Here is a 23,103-nt window from a genome sequence, read left to right as displayed (position 1 = left end):
AGAGAGTTCCAGAAAAACATCTACTTCTGCTTTATTGACTATGGTAAAGCCTTTGACTGTGTGGATCACAACAAAGTGGAAAATTCTTAAAGAAAAGGGAATACCAGACCACCTTACCTGCCTCCTGAGAAATCTGTATGCAGGTCAAGAAGCAAGTTAGATCCAAACAAAGGACTGGTTCCAAACTGGGAAAGGGGTATGTCAAGGCTGTATACGGTCACTGTGCTTATTTAACTTATATGCAGATAACATGCAAAATGCCAAGCTGGATGAAGCACAAGCTGGAATCAAGGTTGCTGGGAGAAATATCAATAACCTCAGATATGCAGATGACAACACCCTTATGGCAGAAAGCAAAGGGGAACTAAAGAGCCTTTTGATGAAGGTGAAAGAGGAGAGTGAAAAAGCTGGCTTAAAACTCAACATTCAGAAAACAAAGATCATGGCATCCAGTCCCATCATTTCATGGCCAATAGATGGAGAAACAGTGGACAGTGACAGCCTTTATTTTCTTGGGCTTCAGAATCACTGCAGACTGTGACTGCAGCCATGAAATTAAAAAACACTTGCTCCTTGGAAGAAAAGCTATGACAAACCTATAGAGCATATTAAAAAGCAGAGACATTACTTTGCCAACAAAGGTCCTTATAATCAGAGCTATGGTTTTTCCCTCGTAGCTCAGTTGGTAAAGAATCTACCTGCAACACAGGAGACCTGGGTTCTATTCATGTGTCAGGAAGATCCCCTGCAGAAGGAAATGGCAACCCATTCCAGTATTCTTGCCTGGAGAATCCCATGGACAGAGGAGCCTGGCAGGCTACAGTCCATGGGGTCGCAAGAGTTGGACATGACTTGTGACTAAACCATCTCATGGTTTTTCCAGTAGTCATGTATGGATGTGAGAGTTGGACCATGAAGAAGGCTGAGTGCCAAAGAATTGATGCTTCTGAACTGTCATGTTGGAGAAGATTCTTGAGAGTCCCTTGGACTGCAAGCGGATCAAACCAGTCCATCCTAAAGGAAATCAACCCTGAATATTCACTGGAAGGACTGATGATGAAGCTGAAGCTCCAATACTTTGGCCACCTGATGGGAAGAGCCAACTCACTGGAAAAGACCCTTATGTTGGGAAAGATTGACAGCAGGAGAAGGTGACAACAGAGGACAAGATGGTTGAGTGTCATCACCGACTTAACAGACATGAGTTTGAGCAATCTCCAGGAGATGGTGAAGGACAGGGAAGCCTGGCATGCTACAGCCCATGGGGTCATAAAGAATCAGACACAACTAACAACTGAACAATGAACAATAACAACTCATAAACTTTTCTGAACAAAAGTAACCAAAAGGTTACTTAAGCAACCTTTACTTAAAATAGGTTTTCTCATATTAAACAGATTTTCTTATAAAATACAGTACTCATTATTAAATATTTTAATGTGATTCTATTATGATTCCACTGATAAACCATTATGCCAATTTCTGAAGTCTTGCTAAGTATCTTAAACCTAGTATATTCATCTTATAGTAATAGTTGTTGGATTCTATGGTGCTAATAATGGTAAGTTTTACAAATACCTACTTATTTTTATAATACATGAAGATGGTAGTAGAACATAAAGGAAAGTCGTCCCTAAAGCATAAGAAATTAACAACTCAATAATTTAAACAACTCAATAATTTACTGCAAAGCAATAAGCTTATTTTATGGAATAGGTTATTTTCATGATTTTCTCTTTTGATATTTGATATCTTTTTGTTGTTTATATTGACAAAGAATTAAAAATTTAAAAGGTAGATGTTATACTAAACAAAGACATCTTTATATGTCCCATACAGAATTACCTTATCATCCAGATCACTGAAGTACAACATGCTATTGATCAACTTAAGAGAAAACTGGATACTGACAAAATGAAACTCCTAATAGAAATTAAGGTACTTTGAATTTCCCCTAATAAGATTATAACATTTATCCTGAAATAAACTACTTTGGTGTTTTAACTTTGTTTGTCAATACTGCAAAGGCAGTAAGGACTGCCTTAAAATTGTTACCTTAACAAAAAAGCATGAATGAAAAAAGTACAAGAATAATAACGAAATCCTGTGAAAAGATTCGTAACAAGGCCAAAGCAAAACTTAATAAAATTTCACTAAGAAGTAAAGTAAAAGAACCTTGAGAATCAGTATCCCATCCATCCATCATGTGCTCAGTCCCGTCTGACTCTTTGTGACCCCATGGACTGTAGCTTGCCAGGCTCCTCTGTCCATAGGATTTTCCAGGCAAGGATACTGGAGTGGGTTGCCATTTCCTTCTCCAGCGGATCTTCATGACCCAGGGATCAGACCCATGTCTCCTGTCAGAACCAGGACACATTGCAGGCAGATTCTTTACCTATTGAGCCATCAGGGAAGCCCGTGAATCAGTACAGAGTCTCCATAAAATATTTTGAAAGAAGTTATTTTCATACATTAACATCATTCATACCTAAGTCTGACAAACCACTGAGCTCTCTGAGCTCCCATTTAATTTTAATGTTTTCTCCTCTCTTGGGTAATTATCTCATTTACTCTGGTTATTTTCATAGATATATGTACAATGTTATATGAGTGCTCTCAATTCAGCTCTTTATCAGAAATAGCTTTATGACAGAGAATAATGAACCCTGTTAAGAATTAGCATTGTCCAATACAACTTTCTGTGATGGTGGAAATGTTTAATTCCTGCACTGTCTGATAAGGTAGCCACTAGCCACATAAGGATGTTGAACACTTGATATACAGATTGTTGTGTGACTGAGGAATTGAATTTTAGATTTAATTTTAGTTACTTTCAGGTTAAATAGTTACATGTGGCAAGTGGCTACTCTACTTGACAGCACTGTTTTAGATTCTTTTCACTAGCAGCATTCTCCAGACTAAACCCTGGCTCAGCACTGAGAAGCTTAAAACTACAGAAAAGGAAAATGGTAAAGGACAATTTTAAACAACAAAAAAGGAGTTATTTGACATTTTTATACAGTATCTACTCAAAAAAAAATAGTTCCTTCAGTGAATGAAAACTCCTGTGTACTCAGAAAAAGGAGAGAAATCAAGCGTAAAACTTGTCCACTTAAGGATAGTTGGATGGGTAGAAGACCCATCAGGGCCTTCAATTACAACTTCCTCAATGCCCTTTTCTTCTGGAAAGCATACACATTAGTTCTTACCATTTTTTATATATTTTAGCCTTATAAATATTACATATAAATGGCTTGAACCCAAATTAGAATTACAGTGAAAAAACAGGAAAGACATGTAAAAAAGAGAACCACGTTTTCAGCTTACAGGCTGCAGGGGAAAAAAATCCTACATTAACCATAGTGCCTAACTGTCACATAGTAGACATTATAAGATACATTATAAGAATTTATGTATCTACACATAAGATACAGATCTAAGGAGCAGAAAACCTATTTTGACTGTTGCAACCATATTCAAATAATATAGCACAATCTGCTTCTCAGAGTTCAATGTTATATCACCTGGAGATCCTGTTAAAACTAGCAGGATCTGATTCAATAGATCTCTGGGGGAAGCCTGAAAAATCTTCAGCACTAACAGACTCCCAGGTGATGCTGATGCTGCTGGTCCACAGACAATACTCAGAATGGCAAGTTCTGGTAGCAGATGGTCTACGTTTGAATTCTGGCTGTGCCACTTTCTGGTTTTATACCTTAGCAAGTTACTTAACTTCTAGGCATTTCAGTTTCCTTAGCTATAAAATGAGGAGAAATAACAGTATCTGCTTCAATTAAATTTCTGGAAGAATCTAAGGGGTTAATGAACTTAAAAGAGTGCCTACCACACTATTGTATTTCTTAAGTACTTGCTCGGTTTCTAAGGTCAGGAAATTAAGTTTTTTTGTAATTTCTTTAGGAGTCGGAGGTTTTTTGCTTTTACTATTTTCTTTATACATTGAGAAGATATTGAAATAAATGAAAGATAAAATTCTTTCTCTGGTTTTTTAGAACCATTTATTTTTATCGTGTTTATATACTAATAAATGAAATTATTTGGTAGCATACCTAGCAGTAGATAAGCATGCTTACTCAAAGGGACTTATGAACTATACATTTACCATAGTAATCCAGTGCAAGCAAAGGCACTGAAGACAAATGAGAGAAGACATGAAAGCTATTTCAAAAACCCTTATTTATATGACAATTATATAATTTTAGAAAAGATGGAAGTTCATTTTTGAAAGACAATTTTTTTTTATAGATGAGGAAACAAGCAATTTCAGATTTACGCACATTGAAAGCTGAACTGGCACAGAAGAAACTTAATACAACTTTTCAATCTCAATTAGGTATGTTAATTTAAAACTTTTATTGGTCAAAGATCCAGTGATTAAGACTCCGCACTTCCATTACAGGGAGTGCAGGTTCAATCTCTGGTCTAGGAACTAGATCCCACATGCATTGCGGTGTGGCCAAAAAAAATTTTTTTTTACTTACTTGAATATATTTGTTTAACCACTGTTCTCCTTGTTTCATATAAATTATAAGTTTTACATCTTTTCCCTTTTCTTGTGGCTATTATACAGTGTTTCAGGAAATATAGGGGTAAGAAAGCAAAATGGTGGTTATTTGGCTTAAGGTTTCAAATGTATTACATTTTATTTTATAGTACTATATTTTATCATTTTCATTTTTAAATAGTCTTAAAATATAATACCTAGTATGACTGTAAAATGAAAAATTACTTATTTTAATAAATATGAGTCTAACTTGCGTTCACAGCTATGACAGAAATTAGTCCTGAGAATTTAAATCTTTTAAATTTATTTTAAAAATACAAAGACAATAGTAATCAGCAAATACTATGGAAGATGGTTGGTTTTACTTTGCCATAAATAATTATGCAAGTAGGAAATGAATTATTCTCATAACAGAAGACTCAACCATCATTTATCCTAATTTGAAGAGTGCAAAATGCACAGGGAAGGCATTCAGAGTTTAAGAGTGCAGATTTTTAATCTAAGAATTTATAGGAATTAATACAAATGCAACACAATATTCTTCTAAACTGGCTTGAGAAAGGAAACACAGACCCCTGTACATTCCTTTGCACAAAATTTCTCTTTTAGGAAGAAAACAACAGTTAAGAAACTAATGTCTTTAGATAATCAAAACACAGATATAGAAATTGAAAAAATTTAACTATCCAAACAAAACTAACCAGGATATATAGATGTCCATCAGTGAAGGAATATTAATAATTTGGAAGGGTAAATGACAAAACAACTGGGTTCAACATCAAGTTTTTCGTCAACATTTCAGATATAACCTCAAAAAAATAATTTAGTTGGTAAATATTAGATATATCTAACCTACTAATTCAAAAATTACTATTAAGTTACTGTCTTGTATTTTCTAAGTATTTTTATCTTTTATATTCATTTTTTCCCCTTTGGAAACTTAAGTGAGTTTCATTCAAGTGACTCAGAGAACATGAGTGTTATAAGGAATCAGGAAGTAGAAAAATTATTTGCATCAATTTGATGAACCTAAAGACACAAAATTGCAGGTTTAAAATTTATTGGAAAAAGTATAAAACAGATTCCCAGACTAAATTTTAAAAAATCTATCCCTAAGCAAACAATTTTCACTTCAAATTATACATATTTTAAAAATTGTCATTGATTTGTAAGTATATATTTCAATATCATTTATTATCATTTAAAATTTTAGCATAATAAAATTCTGAAAGCAATTGTTCCCAACTATAGTATTAAACTTCTTATAGGGGAGTATTTGACATGGTAAGTTGACTTGCTTCTTACCTTTATGTTGTTGTACACAGAAGATATACATAGGTAGGTATTTTTAAGTTTCAAACAATCAAAGCATTTCTTTGTTCTTTATCTGTTTTTGAGAATACTAATAACTAAAATACATAAGAACATGAAAAAAGGTCTAAATTTTTTAATCTCCTCCAGAAACTAGATAGATTTAAACAGATCATTTTTCTAAATCTTCATAGTTTAACAAAAGATGTTCATCTCTGGTCACAGGTTTGGTTTTAAGGCTTTCCACATTTCTTCAGTTTGCTGTTTTGCTATAGCATCTCCAGAGTAGTCAAGGCAGTTTGCATGCCACATGCCAATGCCGAGTAAGCCATGTTTTTGTACATATGATGCTTTTAGAGAAATGCTTTGAGGGTCATCATACCACACTTGATGGAAATGGCCAGCCTGATCCTGTACAAATAAATTAAAATGTAACTTGAAAATAGTCCGCACAATAAGAGGAAAAAGTGTTTCTTAAGTCCAATGATTCAAATAGGATATAACTGAAATAATAAAACTTTCAGGACATGCATAATCCAGTCCATCGTTCTATATGTGATACTTTCTAGATATCATTGCCTGTAGCACTTTTACAACAATAGAGATTACACAGGGAGAAGGCAATGGCAACCCACTCCAGTACTCTTGCCTGGAAAATCCCATGGACAGAGGAGCCTGGTAGGCTGCAGTCCATGGGGTCGTTAAGAGTTGGACACGACTGAGCAACTTCACTTTCACTTTTCACTTTCATGCATTGGAGAAGGAAATGGCAACCCACTCCAGTGTTCTTGCCTGGAGAATCCCAGGAACGGCGGAGCCTGGTGGGCTACTGTCTGTGGGGTCGCACAGAGTCAGACACAACTAAAGCGACTTAGCAGCAGCAGCCGAGATTACACAAATGAGCCTCCCAATATATCCTATTTAAAATCCTCCTCATGCCCTAAGATTCCTTCCTTGCTGATTTGGTGATTATCAACCAGGATGTGCTGTTCACATCTGAATCACTTGTGAGGGCTTTTAAAACCAGATTCCTAGGACCCACACCACATGAAACCTATTGAATCAACATCTTCCAGGGCTAGTGCTGTAACATATATTTGCTTCTTTGTGCTATGTTTTAATGTTCCATTAGGTGATTCTGATATGTAGTCAAGATTAAGAAGGATCACTGCTTTTGCCCTCTAAAACCAGCTTATACACTTTTTTTTTTTCCCAGTTCCTGGGAATGTACCTAGTTAGAAGCTCAACAGGTGACTTTGTTTATGACAAAACAGTCAGATCAAAAGGTAATGGCAATGGATGAAGAAAATATCTCCTTTTCTAGGTCTTACAGAATTGAGTCTAAGAGCTTGTGGGTCTGAACCCCATGGGTGACCTAGGTACACACCTGATTAAGAACCACAAACTAGAAACTGGTCTTATGCTTACTTTCCACCCTGAAAAGTCCTTTTTCCCACTACCACTTGCCTCTATCTAGCACTAACCACAGTCTCTTTTAGAAGGTATGTAAGCTACGGATAAAGGATAAGAGAAAGAGGAAAGGAGCAGAATTAGGCAAAAGGGTAAAGGAAGGGGAAAAGATAGGAAGTAAAAAATAGAACAATCTGTGATTTAAAATAATTTACTGATTTTTATATACACCTGGGGAACTATTTAAAGGCAATTCTCAGTGGATATCAGTAATATTTTTATTTATGCTAGCACCATGAGAATTAGAATCATCTCCTAAGATGACTGCTTTAAAGGATAGTAGTCACTCAGTAAATGAATAAGCCGTGGATATATAAGTATAGCAGATTCGTTCCATATAAGCTTATCTCATACTATATCTTATATCCCATTATTTAAAATGTTTAGAACTAGAAAAAGGCATACATGCTCTAGTATCAATTGTGGTTCAATATTAAAAGGCAACTTGCAAAACTTGTCCCTAAATATAGAAAGATTTATTTTTTTAGAGGCAGGGGCAAAGACATTTTGCCCTGAAGACACATCCCTTTGAATTTTGCCATCATTCTATTGGGTTGGCCAAAAAGTTCGTTTAGCTTTTTCCATACCAGCTTACAAAATCGGAATGAAATTTCTGGCCAACCCAATAGTACTTTGAGTCTTTTTGATATATTAAAATTTTCAAATACTTCAAATAGTGAAGGATCAAAGGATGAAAAACTAGGTATATGTAAGTTTGACATATGCCTGGTTAAGGAATATATGCCTCCAAGAATACTGACTGCAAGATGAAGCTGCTATGGCTGAGACAGCATTAGAAAGCACAATGATTCTCTTCAGTTAAAACAGAAACTTGATTTGGGTTGCTATGGAATTTTACAAAGAATGAAGGAGAACAAAATGGTTATAGCTAGATGGTTGTCTGAAGTGCCATTAAATGAATGGTTTTTAAGGCTCACCAAAATGTTTCCTAAGTTCTAAAATCTTAAAGAATATGTCTTATTATGCATTAAGGAGAAAAATAAGTCAGGAATTACAAAAAACAGTACATCATAGGGTAGATTATTTATTTTAAAATATGTATTTCCAAACTATATATAATTGGTGAAATAAGCCATTTACCAAACTGATGTCCATGAAAAACATGCTCCCCTGCAAGTTTCTAAGAGTGTTGGGAAACAGGGCTCTATGTTAAACAATTAAATGACTTTATGTACTATAATACATCTCAAATCCTTGAATATTATGTTATACATTATAAATCTTCAAGAGAGACTTACAGTATGTAGTGTTTACCAGATATATTTGGCTACGGCATGTGTGTGTATTTGTGTGTGTGTGTGGTTTTTCTTAGTAAATTCTTTTGAATTTAATTTAACCTTTAAAATTTAAAATTATACAATTTTGAAGGTTACTTTCCAATATTGGCTATATTCCTTGTGCTGTACAATACATCCTTGAGCCTATCTTATGCCCAACAATTTGTTCCTCCCACTTCCCCACCTCCTATATTGCCCTCTCCCTGCTCTTCCCACTAGTAACCACTCAAGTGTATGTATGTGTGTGTGTGTGTCTATGTATTATTAACAGTTCCCATAACAAAATTCTATAAATACTGTTTGGTAAAGACAGGATCACAATATACCTGAGTTTAATTAATAAGTTTATACTTTAGATTCTAGATTCTAAAGTTTAAAAGTGAAAGTGAAGTGAAGTTGCTCAGTCGTGTCCGACTCTTTGCGACCCCATGGACTGTAGCCTACTGGCTCCTCCATCTATGGGATTTCCCAGGCAAGAGTACTGGAGTGGGTTGCCATTTCCTTCCCCAAAAGTTTAAAAAGCTCTGCACTAAAACTTTCTACATAAATGATATACAGGCATGTACATGTACATCAGTTATAATTTACTAAATATGTGTATATGTAATCATTTTTTGTAACTGGGTATCAGACTATCAGAAAAATATATATACATTCTTGCTGGAATTAACATTCATCATATCATTTTAGGGTTCCTTTAGTAGTTAACATAATCTAAGGCAAATTCAAAGATGGTTTGTATTTAAAGATTTTTGAGGTGTGAAAAGTTTTTATTATTCTAAAGGTAAACTATGGATAATATAACTTTTCTTTATCCCTTCAGTATGGCAATTCCTGTTTATCAAAAACTACCTGACAGAATTATTAGTCATTTACTCTGTTTCTTTAAGTTTCTGTTTGTAATATTTTTCAGTCTCTAATTTTTAATATTGTTTATAATTTATTTAATATCACAGTTGAACTGTGGGATAAATTTGGAATGATACAATTTTCCATTGTAAAGTGCATGATGCTGCATCTCCTAGTCTCAGTCTCATTCCTCCCAATGTAACAGCCTCATAACAACAAGCCAGATGGTTAGTAAGTTACTATTGCAGAGACCACTAGTTTACCCCAATGTCTTTTTTCTCATTCTTCTCTGGTCATTGGACTACAGGAATCAGCATTATATTGATTATATCCACACTACTATGGGGACATGAAATAAACTTCCATCTCACTTGTCAAAAAAAAAAAAGGATTGTGAGGTTACTTTGAAATGGAGATTTTCAGAGCAAGTAACCTATTTTGGTCCAAAGTCCTTTCAAAAGCCACAGGATCATTTACAATTGTCAACTCCTAAGAAAATTGTTCATGATATACATGTTTTTATTATATCATCTAAAATGACAAGTGGCCCATGCAGAGCAGTTCCACTATTAGCATAACTTGAATTGCTCACAAGGGAAGTCAAGTTCCTGATTACACAGATTCAAAGACAAGTCTACTCATGTAAACAGCAGTCTGTATGTTATATCCTATAAGAAAACTGATAGAAGAAAATCTTACTATCAAATATGTTATTATGAAAACTAATGAAGATTTGTAACTTGTGGATAGTCTTACTTTATAGTGATAATAAGGAGACTGCTGATTTTTATCCCACAGTCTTCCAGAAGTAGAGCTATTTACTTGCTTCATAATTGTTTGATAGGCCACTTGATGATGTACAGCATCACTACAAGGGTATTTTGCAGTGGTACAAACATGATCCTATAAACGCAAAAATATTCATGTTATAGATTATCAATTAAGCAAATCTTCAGAGTCAAATCCAAAATTAAAAAAATTATTAGACATGACATATAAACTATAAATAGATAATCTGACTATACAAATTAAAGTTAAATTTTAATATTAAATAGAAATATAGTAACATTCACACAATTGTATGGGATTTAATTATTTATTTATTTAGTCTCAAACTATATTAAAGAAGTTCTCCATAAAGTATATGTATTCTATACAGAGAAGTTTCTAAACTCTAAATAAAATAAAGTTTATATAGAGGAAACAAAACAAGCTCTAAAAAATATAATAGAAAAAAATTACATAAGAAATGATCTGTTCTTACCACTGATAGATTTTGGCAGGTGTAATCATAACCATACCAGGGAATACCCATTACAAGTTTCTTAGGGTTAATTCCAATCTTGATGAAGTCATCATATCCTGATCAAATAGGAACAGAAAAAGCATATTATTTTTCTCTTCATATATCTACTAATGTGTTCATACAAGCTATGTAACCACTCAGAATCCAAGTTTGAAAAAACAGGTACATTTATGCAAGACACTACAGTGTTTCTCTAATATACTATAAAAGTCATCCCTTAAAATCTATAAATTTTGTATCACTTTCTAAGGCATTTGTTTTATAAAATATTTATTTATTTGGCTGCACTGAGTCTTCATTCTGGTATGCAGGATCATTAGCTGTGGCATACAGAATCTTTTATTTTCAGCATGCAGCTCTTTTAGTTGCAGCATGCAATTTAATAGAAAACATTCGAAACAATCAAGATCAAATTGAAGCAAAAAATTCACAAATTTTATTTTAAGAACAATGGCACATTTCAGGAAAGCATGCTAATTGTGTCTATTAACTACTAAGGCACAGATTTGATATCCTAGATTCTAAAGCTTTCAAAAATTTGTATAAGTCAAACTTTCTGGCAGGGGTCTCAAAACTGCTTCTTGAATGCACAAGTGTTTCACATTTTATCAGTATACTAAAGGAGATCAGTCCTGGGTGTTCATTGGAAGCACTGATGTTGAAGCTGAAACTCCAATACTTTGGCCACCTGATGCAAAGAGCTGACTCATTGGAAAAGACCCTGATGCTGGGAAAGATTGAGGGCAGGAGGAGAAGGGGACGACAGAGGATGAGATGGTTGGATGGCATCACTGATTCAATGGACATGGGTTTGGGTAGACTCTGGCAGTTAGTGATGGACAGGGAGGCCTGGCGTGCTACGGTTCATGGGGTCGCAAAGAATCGGACACGACTGAGCGACTGAACTGAATTCAACTATAAACAGGAATTACAGCTACCCTATCTTACTCAGTAGCAGATAATCTATAGATAGGAAACAGAGAAAAATGAACAAATCCATGGTCCTATCAATTTCTTTCTCGCCCATGCTGCAAAATATGTTTTCCCACAAAGACATATTGCAAGGTTAGCTAGGATAAGTTGAGTAATTTGCTGTTTTTCAGAGGCTTTAAAGTTGCCATTTACTGTTCAACATCCAAGAGACGGGTGGAGCACGCATCATTTCCCAAACATACTTGATAATGAATCTTTTATTGATACACATAATTATCATCTCTTTCATAAACACAGCTTGAAAACACTGGATTAAATCATTATTTTGTATTATAACACATTTTTTTCAAATTTTAAATAGGATATGCTTATGATCAAACTAGTCTATTCAGCAAATTTGTTGTTTAGTCACTAAGTCATGTCTGACTCTTTGCGACCCCATTGACTATAGCCCTCCTGGCTCCTCTGTCCATGAGATTTCCCAGGAAAGACTACTGTAGTGGGTTGCCATTTCCTTCTCCAAGGGATCTTCCTGACCCAGGGATTGAACTAGGGTCTCCTGTATTGGCAGGTGGATTCTTTACCACTGAGCCACCTGGGAAACCCATCCAGACAATTAGGACATGATAAAATGAGATCAGGTTCTATGATTTTACCTCTATATGAAAAATAAAGGAATTTTTATTTATTATTTAATAGTTAAATCAGTGCCAACTATGCCAGAAAAATCTCACTTAAGTCCAAAAGTTAACAAGCAATCTTTTATTCAATTGGTTGATGGTATACAAACCAACACAAACTTCGGAAAGGATAATGCAAAGTCCATGTCATATGAATGACATACCAGAAGTACTCTTAATAGGAATGTAATTGTCAGTGTAGCATGGGTACTAAAAGTAAATGCCAAATAAGGTAAAACCAACCCTATCAATCATGTACAATAGTTACATTATAGCTACCTTTGCTATTAAATTATTTAGCATTTGTTATTTCAACAAAAAAATTCTGTCAAATTCTAAATAAGCAAATATCTTCTTTGGGTAACTTTCTGAAAAGAGTTGTGACTTGAAGTTAGAACACCTGCTTGAATCCCAACCATATACTATCTAATAGCCTTGCAATCATGAGATCTTAACATCCTTTATCTCATCTATAATGGAGGGTTAATTTATTACACCTATCTGACAAGACTTTTAGAAGAAGCAATTGAAAATGTTAAAACTTTTTGTAAAATTTAAAGCTCTCAAATTAAGAGGTTTTTATGTTTTAAGAAAGTGATACAAATGGAAAACATATACAAATGACTTAGAAATACTAAAACATATCTTAATGTTTGAGGTTACAGAATTACTATTACTGATAAATGATAACTTTGTGATTTCTTACCAGTCAATGTCTGAATATAGGGAGAATTGGCCCCTGCAATACATTGTGACCAGGCCAGACTTCGTTCATCATAAGACATCACAAAGAGAAAGTCACAGGCATCTGCAATTCCGGTATAGTTATAGCACCTTGCAGCTACGCAGTTTGGACCCCAAGGTACATCAAAGGTTACCTGTAGAAAAACTATTTTATGTAACATGATCAAATATGCATATTACAGCAGATGTTGTGTTGATTATATATTCTCTTGCCTCATATTATCCCCCAAAAAGAACCACTTAGGTGTATGAACATAGAGTTTGACATGTATGGAATGAGAACAATTCTAAGAAATGTATTTTTTGCCTGCATAGACTGACCCAGACATGTGTTTTGGACAATGTTTTGGACATATATATAGATAGATAATGGACATATATTTAAACCTGGACATATCTGGACTTATACAATGACCAGGAGTGGGCACGCTGTAGAAGAGGAGTTTTAAACTCAAATGCCTTCGGGCTGGCAACTCAACTGATTAAAGAAAATTCATGTAATCACAGTAGGGTATGGTAGGGTCTAAAAGCAACTAGAGAGTAAAAAAACACTGAAAGAATTCAAATTAAAAAATCCTTAAAAATATCGTGCAAGCTACATAGATCATCTCTTGGCACAAGCTGACTGGACTGTGTTGGGAGTTTGAGCTCCTGATTTAAAACTATGCTACATGGTAGGCTTAGTCCAATATTATAATTAAAGAGTAGTGGTGTTTTATGGCTACAAGTATATATTAATCAACTCAAAATACAAGTCACTTAAAAGGTTGATTTTATGGAAATATTCAAATAAAACTTGAGTGATAAATTATCTTTCATTTTGAATATGAGCCAGTCCTCAGTAAGGATGAGCCTCTTAAGATTTATTGCCTTAATTGAGTATTACTGCTGCTGCTGCTGCTGCTAAGTTGCTTCAGTCGTGTCCGACTCTGTGCGACCCCATAGACGGCAGCCCACCAGGCTCCGCCGTCCCTAGGATTCTCCAGGCAAGAATACTGGAGTGGGTTGCCATTTCCTTCTCCAGTGCATGAAAGGGAAAAGTGAAAGTGTATGCCTGCAAATGTTCTAAAGCTTCATTAAAAGTTTCCTTCTTAATTAGGCTCTCAATAAATATACTGACTAATATTACAAAAAGTTGAGGTATTTTAGTTAAATTTTTACACTTTGGCCAATTTATTCTACTTAACTCTTCTTAGGACTTTCTCAAAATTCTCTCTATAACTCTCTCATTATTAACACTAAAGAAAGCTCTGCTTTGTAAGTACAGGCTTTCCCCAAATCTCTCCAGCAAAATAGGTTATAAAGTGAAATTTTTACATATTGGACTTCATTTTTTCACTCTCTCCTCTTACAAAATGGAAGTATAATAAGGTAATAGAGAAAGTGACTGCCTCTAAGCAGGTAAATTTTAAATTCATTTTGCAAGTCCTTGCCTCTCTTCTGAGCAGTGAGAATATTTTCACTGGGTTTCCTGCCATGCTTAATCTCATTTTTTAGCAGGTAGTGTTAGTGTATTAGAAAAGAAATCAAAAGACTGATTCTTATCTTGGCTCTCATATAACTAGATTATTTCATTTTAAATATGTGGTCTGTTTTCCAACTGTAACAGTGAAAGTGTAGAAAGAATTCTTCAAGAGCCCTTTTACTAGTTCTTTAATTCTATGAGGACAAATTCTATAATCCTAAATTATCATCTTTTCCCAAAAATTCATTTCTCCTTCCAGGGGCTCATTTTTTTTTTTTTTCCTGCTCACCAGTTTAAGAACTTTGGGGCTTTTTCTGACTCTCTTTTTCTCTCATCCTATAACTAATCTCACATTTTCTTTCAGGTAGCCTCTCACAATTGTTCTGCCCCTTCCTTTTCATTTATTCACTAATTCAATGAACACTTTCTGAGTGTTAGGGTTATGCTGCTGCTGCTGCTAAGTTGCTTCAGTCGTGTCCAACTCTGTGCGACTCCATAGACAGAAGCCCACCAGGCTCCCCCATTCCTGGGATTCTCCAGGCAAGAACACTGGAGTGGGTTGCCATTTCCTTCTCCAGTGCATGAAAGGGAAAAGTGAAAGTGAAGTCGCTCAGTCGTGTCCGACTCTTAGCGACCCCATGGACTGCAGCCTACCAGGCTCCTCCGTCCATGGGATTTTCCAGGCACGAGTATTGGAGTGGGGTGCCATTGCCTTCTCCGGTTAGGGTTATGCCATCATCCCAATTCAAACCATAAATTCCAAGTTACTGGATTACTGGGTTAGTCCTTATAAGTCTCCTCTAGACAATTTTACTGGAGAAGGCAATGGCACCCCACTCCAGTACTCTTGCCTGGGAAATCCCATGGATGGAGGAGCCTGGTAGGCTACAGTCCATGGGGTCGCTAAGAGTCAGACATGACTGAACGACTTCACTTTCACTTTTCACTTTCATGCACTAGAGAAGGAAATGGCAACCCACTCCAGTGTTCTTGCCTGGAGAATCCCAGGGATGGGGGAGCCTGGTGGGCTGCCGTCTATGGGGTCACACAGAGTCGGACATGACTGAAGTGACTTAGCAGCAGCAGACAATTTTACATACTACCATAAATAATCTTCCCCAGACACTTTCTACACACTTTACCCATTACATATAGAATCAAATCCATACTCTTCAGTGTGACATCCTGGATGTTCAATGTGACAATATGGCTCAGCTTGGCAACCGTACTTACCACTGACTTACCTAATATGAACTTGACATAGTAGCCCAGATTGTTCTACTTGCCCATGGAAATAGACACTCATACTGCAAAGACTTTGCTCAGTCCCTTCCTCTTTGTTCTTTCACTATAGTTTAATCAGGACTAGCAAATAAGTTTCCACGCATTAATTCTACCCTATGAACAAAGCAATCTAGAGAATGAAGGAAAAGTTTCTGAGGCCAAAATCTGTAAGAGTATGGTGACCTGCATACCAGGTATTTGGTATTCTTGATCTAAATTGTACTTGTCTGAAAAACTGAATACCACACTGACAAACCTTCTCTACTTACATACAGTCACAGAGATATCAATTTTTATGTTGTCTATTATTTTTCTAGTGATTCTCAAATTCATGTTGACCAACAATACCAGAATCACCTATCACTCTTGATAAAAATGATAAAAATACAGCTCCTAGAATTAGGCTTTGAGTCTCACTGGGCCATGGGTGCTTTGCAAAGTGATTTAGAGTCTATAGAGCAAGTGAGACACTTCTCCAGAACTATCTCTACTCTTAGGCAAAAGCTATTTCTGTCCTGAACTGATGAAAGCAGGGCCTGGCCAACTGAGTCCTTCCTCTTCCTATCTGCTATATCTAACCATGCTGCAGGGCAAGCAGGTGGGGCAGTTCCAGTGTTGTAGCCTTATGTGAATAAAGAACAGGTTTGGCACCTTAAAATTTTATAAAACTCTTCTAGTTAAGAACCTCAAAAGTTCCAGAAAATTTTTTGGATGTGCTGAAACTCTTCCTACTCAGTAAAACTGAGATTCTACCTTAATGAATTTTGAGAGGAAAAACAAGCGGTTTCCAAAAAATAGCAAATGAATTTTCACCTGTGATCCTTCAATTTCACGATGGAAAGAGTCTGTGGTTTCTTTGACTAAAGCAGTTAATGCATAATATTCAGGTGATGAATGAGCAACATCTTGTTCTATGTCTAGATTAATTCCATCCATATATTGTGTTTTGGCCAGCTTAACTTGTTGAGCTATCCAGGATGCTCTGAAAGTAGCATTAATGATATCCTTTACAGATACATCTCCTGTGGAAGAAATATAGATCTTTTGTACATACATGCTTTCCACAGTTTAATAAAATCTATTTCACAAACCCATTCCAAAGAGATCCAAATGTCTTTAAACATCTCATAATTTTTGAATACTCAGCCTCAAATTTAAGTTTTCCAAACGAAGAAATAATACATCAAAATCACAGAAAACCATGTCACCGATCTCCTAAATAACCATTATGAATAATTAGCAATATTCTCAGATTAAAAGCAGAGACTGTGGGCTATGGCTAGCTAAGGGTCATCATGCTAATTAGGACTCAATATTTTGCCCAAAACCATATGGTGGTTTACTTGATGCTTTAAAAATATCTCTACCTGAAAAATGAATTAAACAGTAAGATTAATTTTAGGATGCTAAACATATAAACATGAAAATTTTTGGAAATTCGAGATAGCAGATGACACAACTAAACTTACCAGTTGGCTAAACACATCTGGTTAAAATTGTAACTTACCTTTTAACACTACTCTGGCCCCTTTTGCATGAGCATGGCACATAAGTTCTGGGTCATAATTTGAAAAAAGTACCACAGTTGTAATCTGTGACCAGTCATAATATTTCCAAGTTTTATGTCCAACATCAAATACAAACACCTGCCAAAACAACAGGAATAAGCACTCTCACTTAAACCAGGAAGAATACCATTCTGACCACCCAAAGAAACATTAATTAATCATCAATCATATCCCAGGCACTGGTAGACACTGAGAGTACAAGAGTGAGTTAGATATATAGGTCCCTATTAATTGGTGGCAGAGGAAATTAGCAGGGTCTGGAAAGCAGGGGAGGATAAGCTAGGAAGAAATAGTGGCAAGCGCCTGGAGGCACAGAGAGCACAGTGTTAGTTTGGGCTGACACCTAGAATTTGGAAGAAGACAATAATGAAGAACCAGAGAGAGGTAGTCAGGGTTAAATCATGAAAGGACTTGAAGCCCTTTTGAGAAAATATCCCAAGGGAAAGGGTTTTAAGAAGAGAATATACGTATTTTAAGTATGCATTTTAGGAAATTAAAGATCTATTTTTATCCCCCTTCTTGGGTGCCAGGTATAGAAAAGCAGAGTAAGGAGCACGTTCAGTCTTTCACTGGACCGCGGCAGTGCTGAGATTCTTTCAAACTCATTCTCATCCTCTTGGAAACCAATGGGTCTTGCTACTTAGGGAGTTATTTCCTTACAGGCCTCCTCAGGAGAGACAGTACCTCAGGAGAGACACAGCAGGCTAATGCAAGGGGCTTGAACTTGGATTCAGACCTGGGTTGGAATACTTAACAATGAGACCTGGGAGGAGTTACTCAACCTCTCTGAGCCCAAATTTCCTCCAGGAAATCCGTGAACAGAAAGGTCCTCCGCAAGCAGTCAAAGTTAGTTTCGCCCCCCTACCCCCAACACCTCTTTTTTCGGCTCCGTTCTTCTACTGTAAGTCCTTTTAGGGTCCTGTGAGGACCCGACCCAGAGGGTCAGGAGAGAGGGATGCCACTGACCTCGAAGTCGGGGTGGTGGGTGATGGGACGGCACAGCGCTGGGACCCGGCACGGGCAGTCCGCCATCGCCCCGTCGGGCAGCGCCAGCAGCAGCGGCAGCAGCAGCAGAGCGAGTCTCGGCGCCCGGCGGGGCAAGGGAACGAGGCGCCGGCTCCCCACTAGCTCCAGCCGGGCCATGCTAGCGGCTCACCAGGCAGCTAGTGGTACCTTTGGATTCCCAGCTGGGGCCTGCTTTATGCAGGGGAGGGGCGAGGCGGGGCGGGGCGGGGCTCCCAGTCTGGGCAGGGGCAGGTGGGGAGGCTGCGATCTCCAAGCCCTGGGGATCTGGGCTGCCTCAAGGAGGCACAGAAGTTGCCGACCCCCTGGCGCCTTGCAGACCAACTTGGGCAAACTCCGGGAGATGTTGAGGCAGGGAGACCTGGCGTGCTGCAGTCCATGGGATCGCAAAGGGTCGACTGAGCGACTGAACAACAAGAGCCTCGTGAAGGAAATTAAAAAGGAAGTAGTCTGGGCAGGCTTTAGAAGCAGGAGAGGTTTCTGACTGCCTTCTGACTCTGCTTGGGCTAGGTGTTTGTCTCAAACACACGAATTCGTATCAGCCAGTCAAGCGACCGTGCTTTAGATAAGAGAGGGAGTGGATCTTCGATTTTCTCGGAGCCCCTGGAGACCTCGTCAGACCCCTTGGTATCTGGAAAATCTTATGACTTAAAAGGTGGAAAAAAAAAAAAAACAACCAGCATTGCAAACATTAAAGTAAAACCAGAGCTGTATTTTTTGAGCTGTATTTTTTGTGTGTAAACTGATAATGATTTGAGTTTGTGACCTGGAGTTATCAGCGGGAGTCCCCAAAACTACAATCTTAAGTCTCATCCATGGGGTGGACCCACTGCCCAGGACCTTTTCCCAACTGGGCCTCCAGATTGCTGTTAATGAGGGATTTCCTAGCACTGTTTATCTGGAAGTTGGTCAGCCCAATTTGGTGATGGATGTACTGTTGTCGTTTTAGTTGTTGCTTTAGTTGCTAGTTTTGTCGGCTCTTTAGGACACCATGGACTGTAGCCCACCGGGCTTCTCTGTCCATGGGATTTCCCAGGGGATGTGCTGTTACTTTTCTGTTTCTCTTTTTAATGACTGTATGTTGAGATTGCATCAAATATTCTTCTATTAAATATTGAAAGTGTTTATGGTGTGTGATGAGTGGTTTCTTTTGTTAATGAATCCTTCAAAACTTACACAGACGTAAAACTCTGGCAAAACACATACCGAGCCCAGGCAGCGAGGGCCTTGGTGCCCAGCAGAGCATTGGCTCAAGTGTATATCGCCTACCATTTTTGTGCCTCTCTTTGGCTCTGTGTCATAGTTGTATGTATCTTAATTGTGGAGTCTAAAACTGTTGGGAGCCCTCGAAATGGAGCAGTAGGGTGCCTTGGAAGGGATGACTGTAGTACCTGGTGGAAATGGCCCAGAGATTTTGAAGATATGGGTATCTGTTGAATTAAGATGGTGGTTTGAATATGGACTCTAATTTTGCTTCCTTCCATGCTTAAACTCCAGTAAAAACCTGAACCCAAAAGGGCAGGGAGATAACAGCAACATTTTGGAAGCTTGAAAGCACAAGTATAAGGCCTAAGTGCCCCAACTCCCGACAGCGCAGAAACCTGAGAAACAACCTAATTCATAGAATCTTCAAAAGTTCTCAGGGAAACAATTTGGGTGTTGTTTCTGGGGCTCCAAAGAGCTCTGGTACCATAGTTCTTTATTCTCAGTGCAGAAAAGAATTCATCAAGAGGTAAAGTGATAGATAAGAAGTGATTTATTAGAATAAGATGCTTGTGATGTTTTCAAGTGCATGGTCACGGGGGTGCTACACTCCCAAGAACTTACTGGACTACAGTTATACAATCAAAGGAAAAGTAGGGAGGAAAAGAATTTCTTTGTCTTTCCTGAGTAGATGTCCTGCTTCCATCAGCTCCTCTTCCAGGTTGAGCAGGGGAGTTTTCTCATCCATACATAGTCAAGCTAAGTCCCCAAATTATCATTTTTGTGTGTGTGTGCAGAGAGCATGTGCAGGGATCATTAATTTACTGAGCTCACTGCACAGGTCTCATGCCACCATTGTTTTCTTGTTTTGGGGTGTGCCTCATATGTCTGTTGCATGGTTTTGTTGCTAAGCAAGCCCGCTTGGTTTTGTGGTTAAGCAAACCTACTCTCTTGAGTAATCATTAACTTAATAAGGGTCTCCTATATTTTTTCTACTTACAATCCCCTAGTGGGATTAACTGTTTAATCATCTATTTGTCCTTTCACTCTGTCCCTATCACTGGAACTGCAAGAGGTGCCTCAGAAATTAAAGGTGAAGGGGGGATAGAGGTCAGGATGTCAGAAAATACAGGGGATTAGGTAAGAGTCGCTTGAGAAGCAGTTAGATCTATAGATCCTTTCTCCAGCCTTATGTCTGGGCAACTGCCCCTCTCCCACCCAGGCTGAAGTTTGGAGGTTTAATTCTCTGGGAGGGTGAATTCTCTGGTAGGTGCTTGGGTACCACTAACCCTAAGCCTAATCTAAAAGGGATATAACTAACTTTGTGCTTGACCGAAGATATTAGAAACGCCCTGAGATCATCCTTTTGAAATTCAAAGTCAAAAATACTAGTCACCCACTCAGAGCTCCCTCTCTTTTTACTTCTTATCTCTTACTTTTAATCATTGAGAACAAATAAAACAATTAAATAGTATAAAACGAATGACAGAAAAAGGAATATAGAGGAAACAAGCATTGTCCGGAGGATACTAAAAAAAAAAAAAAAAAAAAAAGACACCTCTCAGTAATATCCCCAGAAAGGTAAGAGAAGATGAAAACTGCAACAGGATGCTATTTGTTTTTTTAAAGGGACATGGTAGTAGACTTCGTGGAAATTAGAAAAATCACAGAAATTAGGAAAAAAATCAGAATGTCTGAGCAAAGTACAAAAATACTCTTCAAAAAAAAAAAAAAAGAATATTAAAAGAGTAGTCCAGATGTGAAGAAATCATCAACTCCAAGAATGAAGGACAGGAGTTTTCAGAAGGAAAGGGCAAGGTACAGATCCTAAGAACTTCCAGAGAGAGGAAAAGTCACAAAGTATCAAGAATCAGAAGGTCCTCAAATTTCTCAATAGCAACACACAGCTCAAAGACAGTGAAACACTGCATTTGAAATTCTGAAGGAATATGATTTCTGCTTAAAATTCTTCCAAATTATCAATCAAGTGAAAAAGTCATGTAACATTTCAAAATACTGACATATCATACACTTCAAATGGAGTGTCCTAGGCTCTGCACCCAGAAATTCTGCTTCACTGAGTCTGTATGGAGGCCATGAACGTGAATTTTGAAACAACAGCCCCACATGATTGTAATGTAGGTTGTGGCATATAATTTGAGAGTCACTGCCATGATTAGTGATATCACAGTCTAAAGTAAACCTTTTTGATTTTACATCTCACCACTATTTCAGAAGCAGTCTCCATTTAGTAGGGAGACGGTATTAATAAGAAATACTTATTATGGGAGTATTTCTTATTATGGGAGTTCACAGTTCTGTCTTGTTTTTGAGGATCTGTGAATAGCTATGAACTCTCTCTCCAGAAAAGAGTATATACATATTCATACAAATTATGTGAACCTTTTTTAGTTTATCTGTGAACCACTAGGTTGCTCTCGAGTATAAGGCTCAGAAATGATTATTCATATTTACATTCCTGGAATGGCATTTGTAATATTTCGTTTCTTGCCACTGTTCACTCAAGCCCATTTTCCAAAACCTCCTCAGTTCAGTTGCTTCCCATTCTCCTTACACTGCTATCTAGTCACTGTCATTGCTAACTCTATATGTGAAAATATTTCATTTTCCTGAACCAAATTCAAGAAGGCTTTCATATGAGTCATGTCACTTGATACCAAGGACAGAAAACTTGGCCTGAGCACAAAGTAGGAATTTATTATGTCAAGGAACTAGATGTTTCTGGGGAGATCTTCAGGACCAGAGAAGCTAATCATATCAATAGTTCTAAATCTCATTCTCCATTTCTTGGCTCTGCTTTTCTCTGAGTTTGTTCTGTTATCAGGTAGTGCTGGGAGTGAGTTAGTCACTAAGTCGTGTCTGACTCTTGTGACACCATGGACTGCATCCCACCAGGCCTCTCTATCCATGAGATTCTCCAGGCAAGAGTACTGGAGTGGGTTGCCATTTCCTTCTCCAGTAATAAGGTAGATTTTCTCCTTATGGTGGAAAGATGGTCTCTAACTCCACAGGCCTCCTGACATTTCCAGAGCCTCCCCTAACATTTGCAGGCCCCAGGGCAAGGGAACAAATGGAAATCCACACACATGAAGTCTGATTTCTTTTTCTAGAAATTTTATTTTCCAACAGGAAGCCAAATGAAATGAGGGCAAAACTAAAAGACTAGAATTCTCGATATAGATTTTCCACTGATCAGGATCTCATTTTTTCCCTACAAAATTAACAACACTAAAATTTAATTCACAAAGTTGTTAGGAGGATACAGTCTGACGGTTCATATCAATATCTTTTGGTAGTGTTAGTAAATGCTTGGCATTCTTGTTATTAGTAATACAATATTTTTGCATTCTTATTAGTAACACATTTGTCATAGAATATTGTGGAGTTAACATTCTGAGAAGATCAAAGAATATTCAAATTTTTATG

The 23,103-nt window shown here is 37.1% G+C and overlaps 2 protein-coding genes across 2 annotated transcripts in view; one reads left to right on the top strand and one right to left on the bottom strand.

Annotated features, from left to right (window-relative positions):
* The window catches only part of SPATA1 (spermatogenesis associated 1), a 54,263-nt gene extending 49,912 nt beyond the window's left edge, over positions 1 to 4,351 (top strand). The window contains 3 exon segments of the mRNA XM_081490118.1: positions 1,840 to 1,938; positions 4,264 to 4,322; positions 4,324 to 4,351. Of these exon segments, the coding sequence (XP_081346244.1) occupies positions 1,840 to 1,938; positions 4,264 to 4,322; positions 4,324 to 4,351 (186 nt within the window).
* A 1,603-nt stretch (positions 4,352 to 5,954) lies between these two features.
* Positions 5,955 to 21,401, bottom strand: CTBS (chitobiase). The gene is made up of 7 exons (XM_081490120.1): positions 18,397 to 21,401; positions 17,370 to 17,508; positions 16,676 to 16,884; positions 13,076 to 13,247; positions 10,715 to 10,812; positions 10,207 to 10,353; positions 5,955 to 6,244 (listed from the first exon to the last, which is right to left on the bottom strand). Exons 1-7 carry the CDS (start codon positions 18,571 to 18,573, stop codon positions 6,053 to 6,055), a joined length of 1,134 nt encoding a protein of 377 aa, XP_081346246.1. The 5' UTR covers positions 18,574 to 21,401; the 3' UTR covers positions 5,955 to 6,052.
* Positions 21,402 to 23,103: the final 1,702 nt, after the last annotated feature.

The sequence above is a fragment of the Giraffa tippelskirchi genome, chromosome 5, assembly GCF_054371585.1.
Source record: "Giraffa tippelskirchi isolate mGirTip1 chromosome 5, T2T-mGirTip1v1.2.pri, whole genome shotgun sequence".
Classification (NCBI taxonomy): Eukaryota; Metazoa; Chordata; class Mammalia; order Artiodactyla; family Giraffidae; genus Giraffa; species Giraffa tippelskirchi.
This window is presented reverse-complemented; position numbering and strand designations above follow the sequence as displayed.

What these genes read in the sequence shown, in the direction of transcription:
- CTBS (XM_081490120.1), bottom strand. Translation starts at nt 18,573, where the DNA reads ATGGCCCGGCTGGAGCTAGTGGGGAGCCGGCGCCTCGTTCCCTTGCCC. An exon ending in GGCCAGAGTAGTGTTAAAAG is followed by an intron (nt 16,885 to 17,369) that starts GTAAGTTACAAT and finishes TTTCTTCCACAG; the next exon opens with GAGATGTATCTGTAAAGGAT. An exon ending in CTCCTTATTATCACTATAAA is followed by an intron (nt 6,245 to 10,206) that starts GTAAGACTATCC and finishes TTATTTGTACAG; the next exon opens with GATCAGGCTGGCCATTTCCA.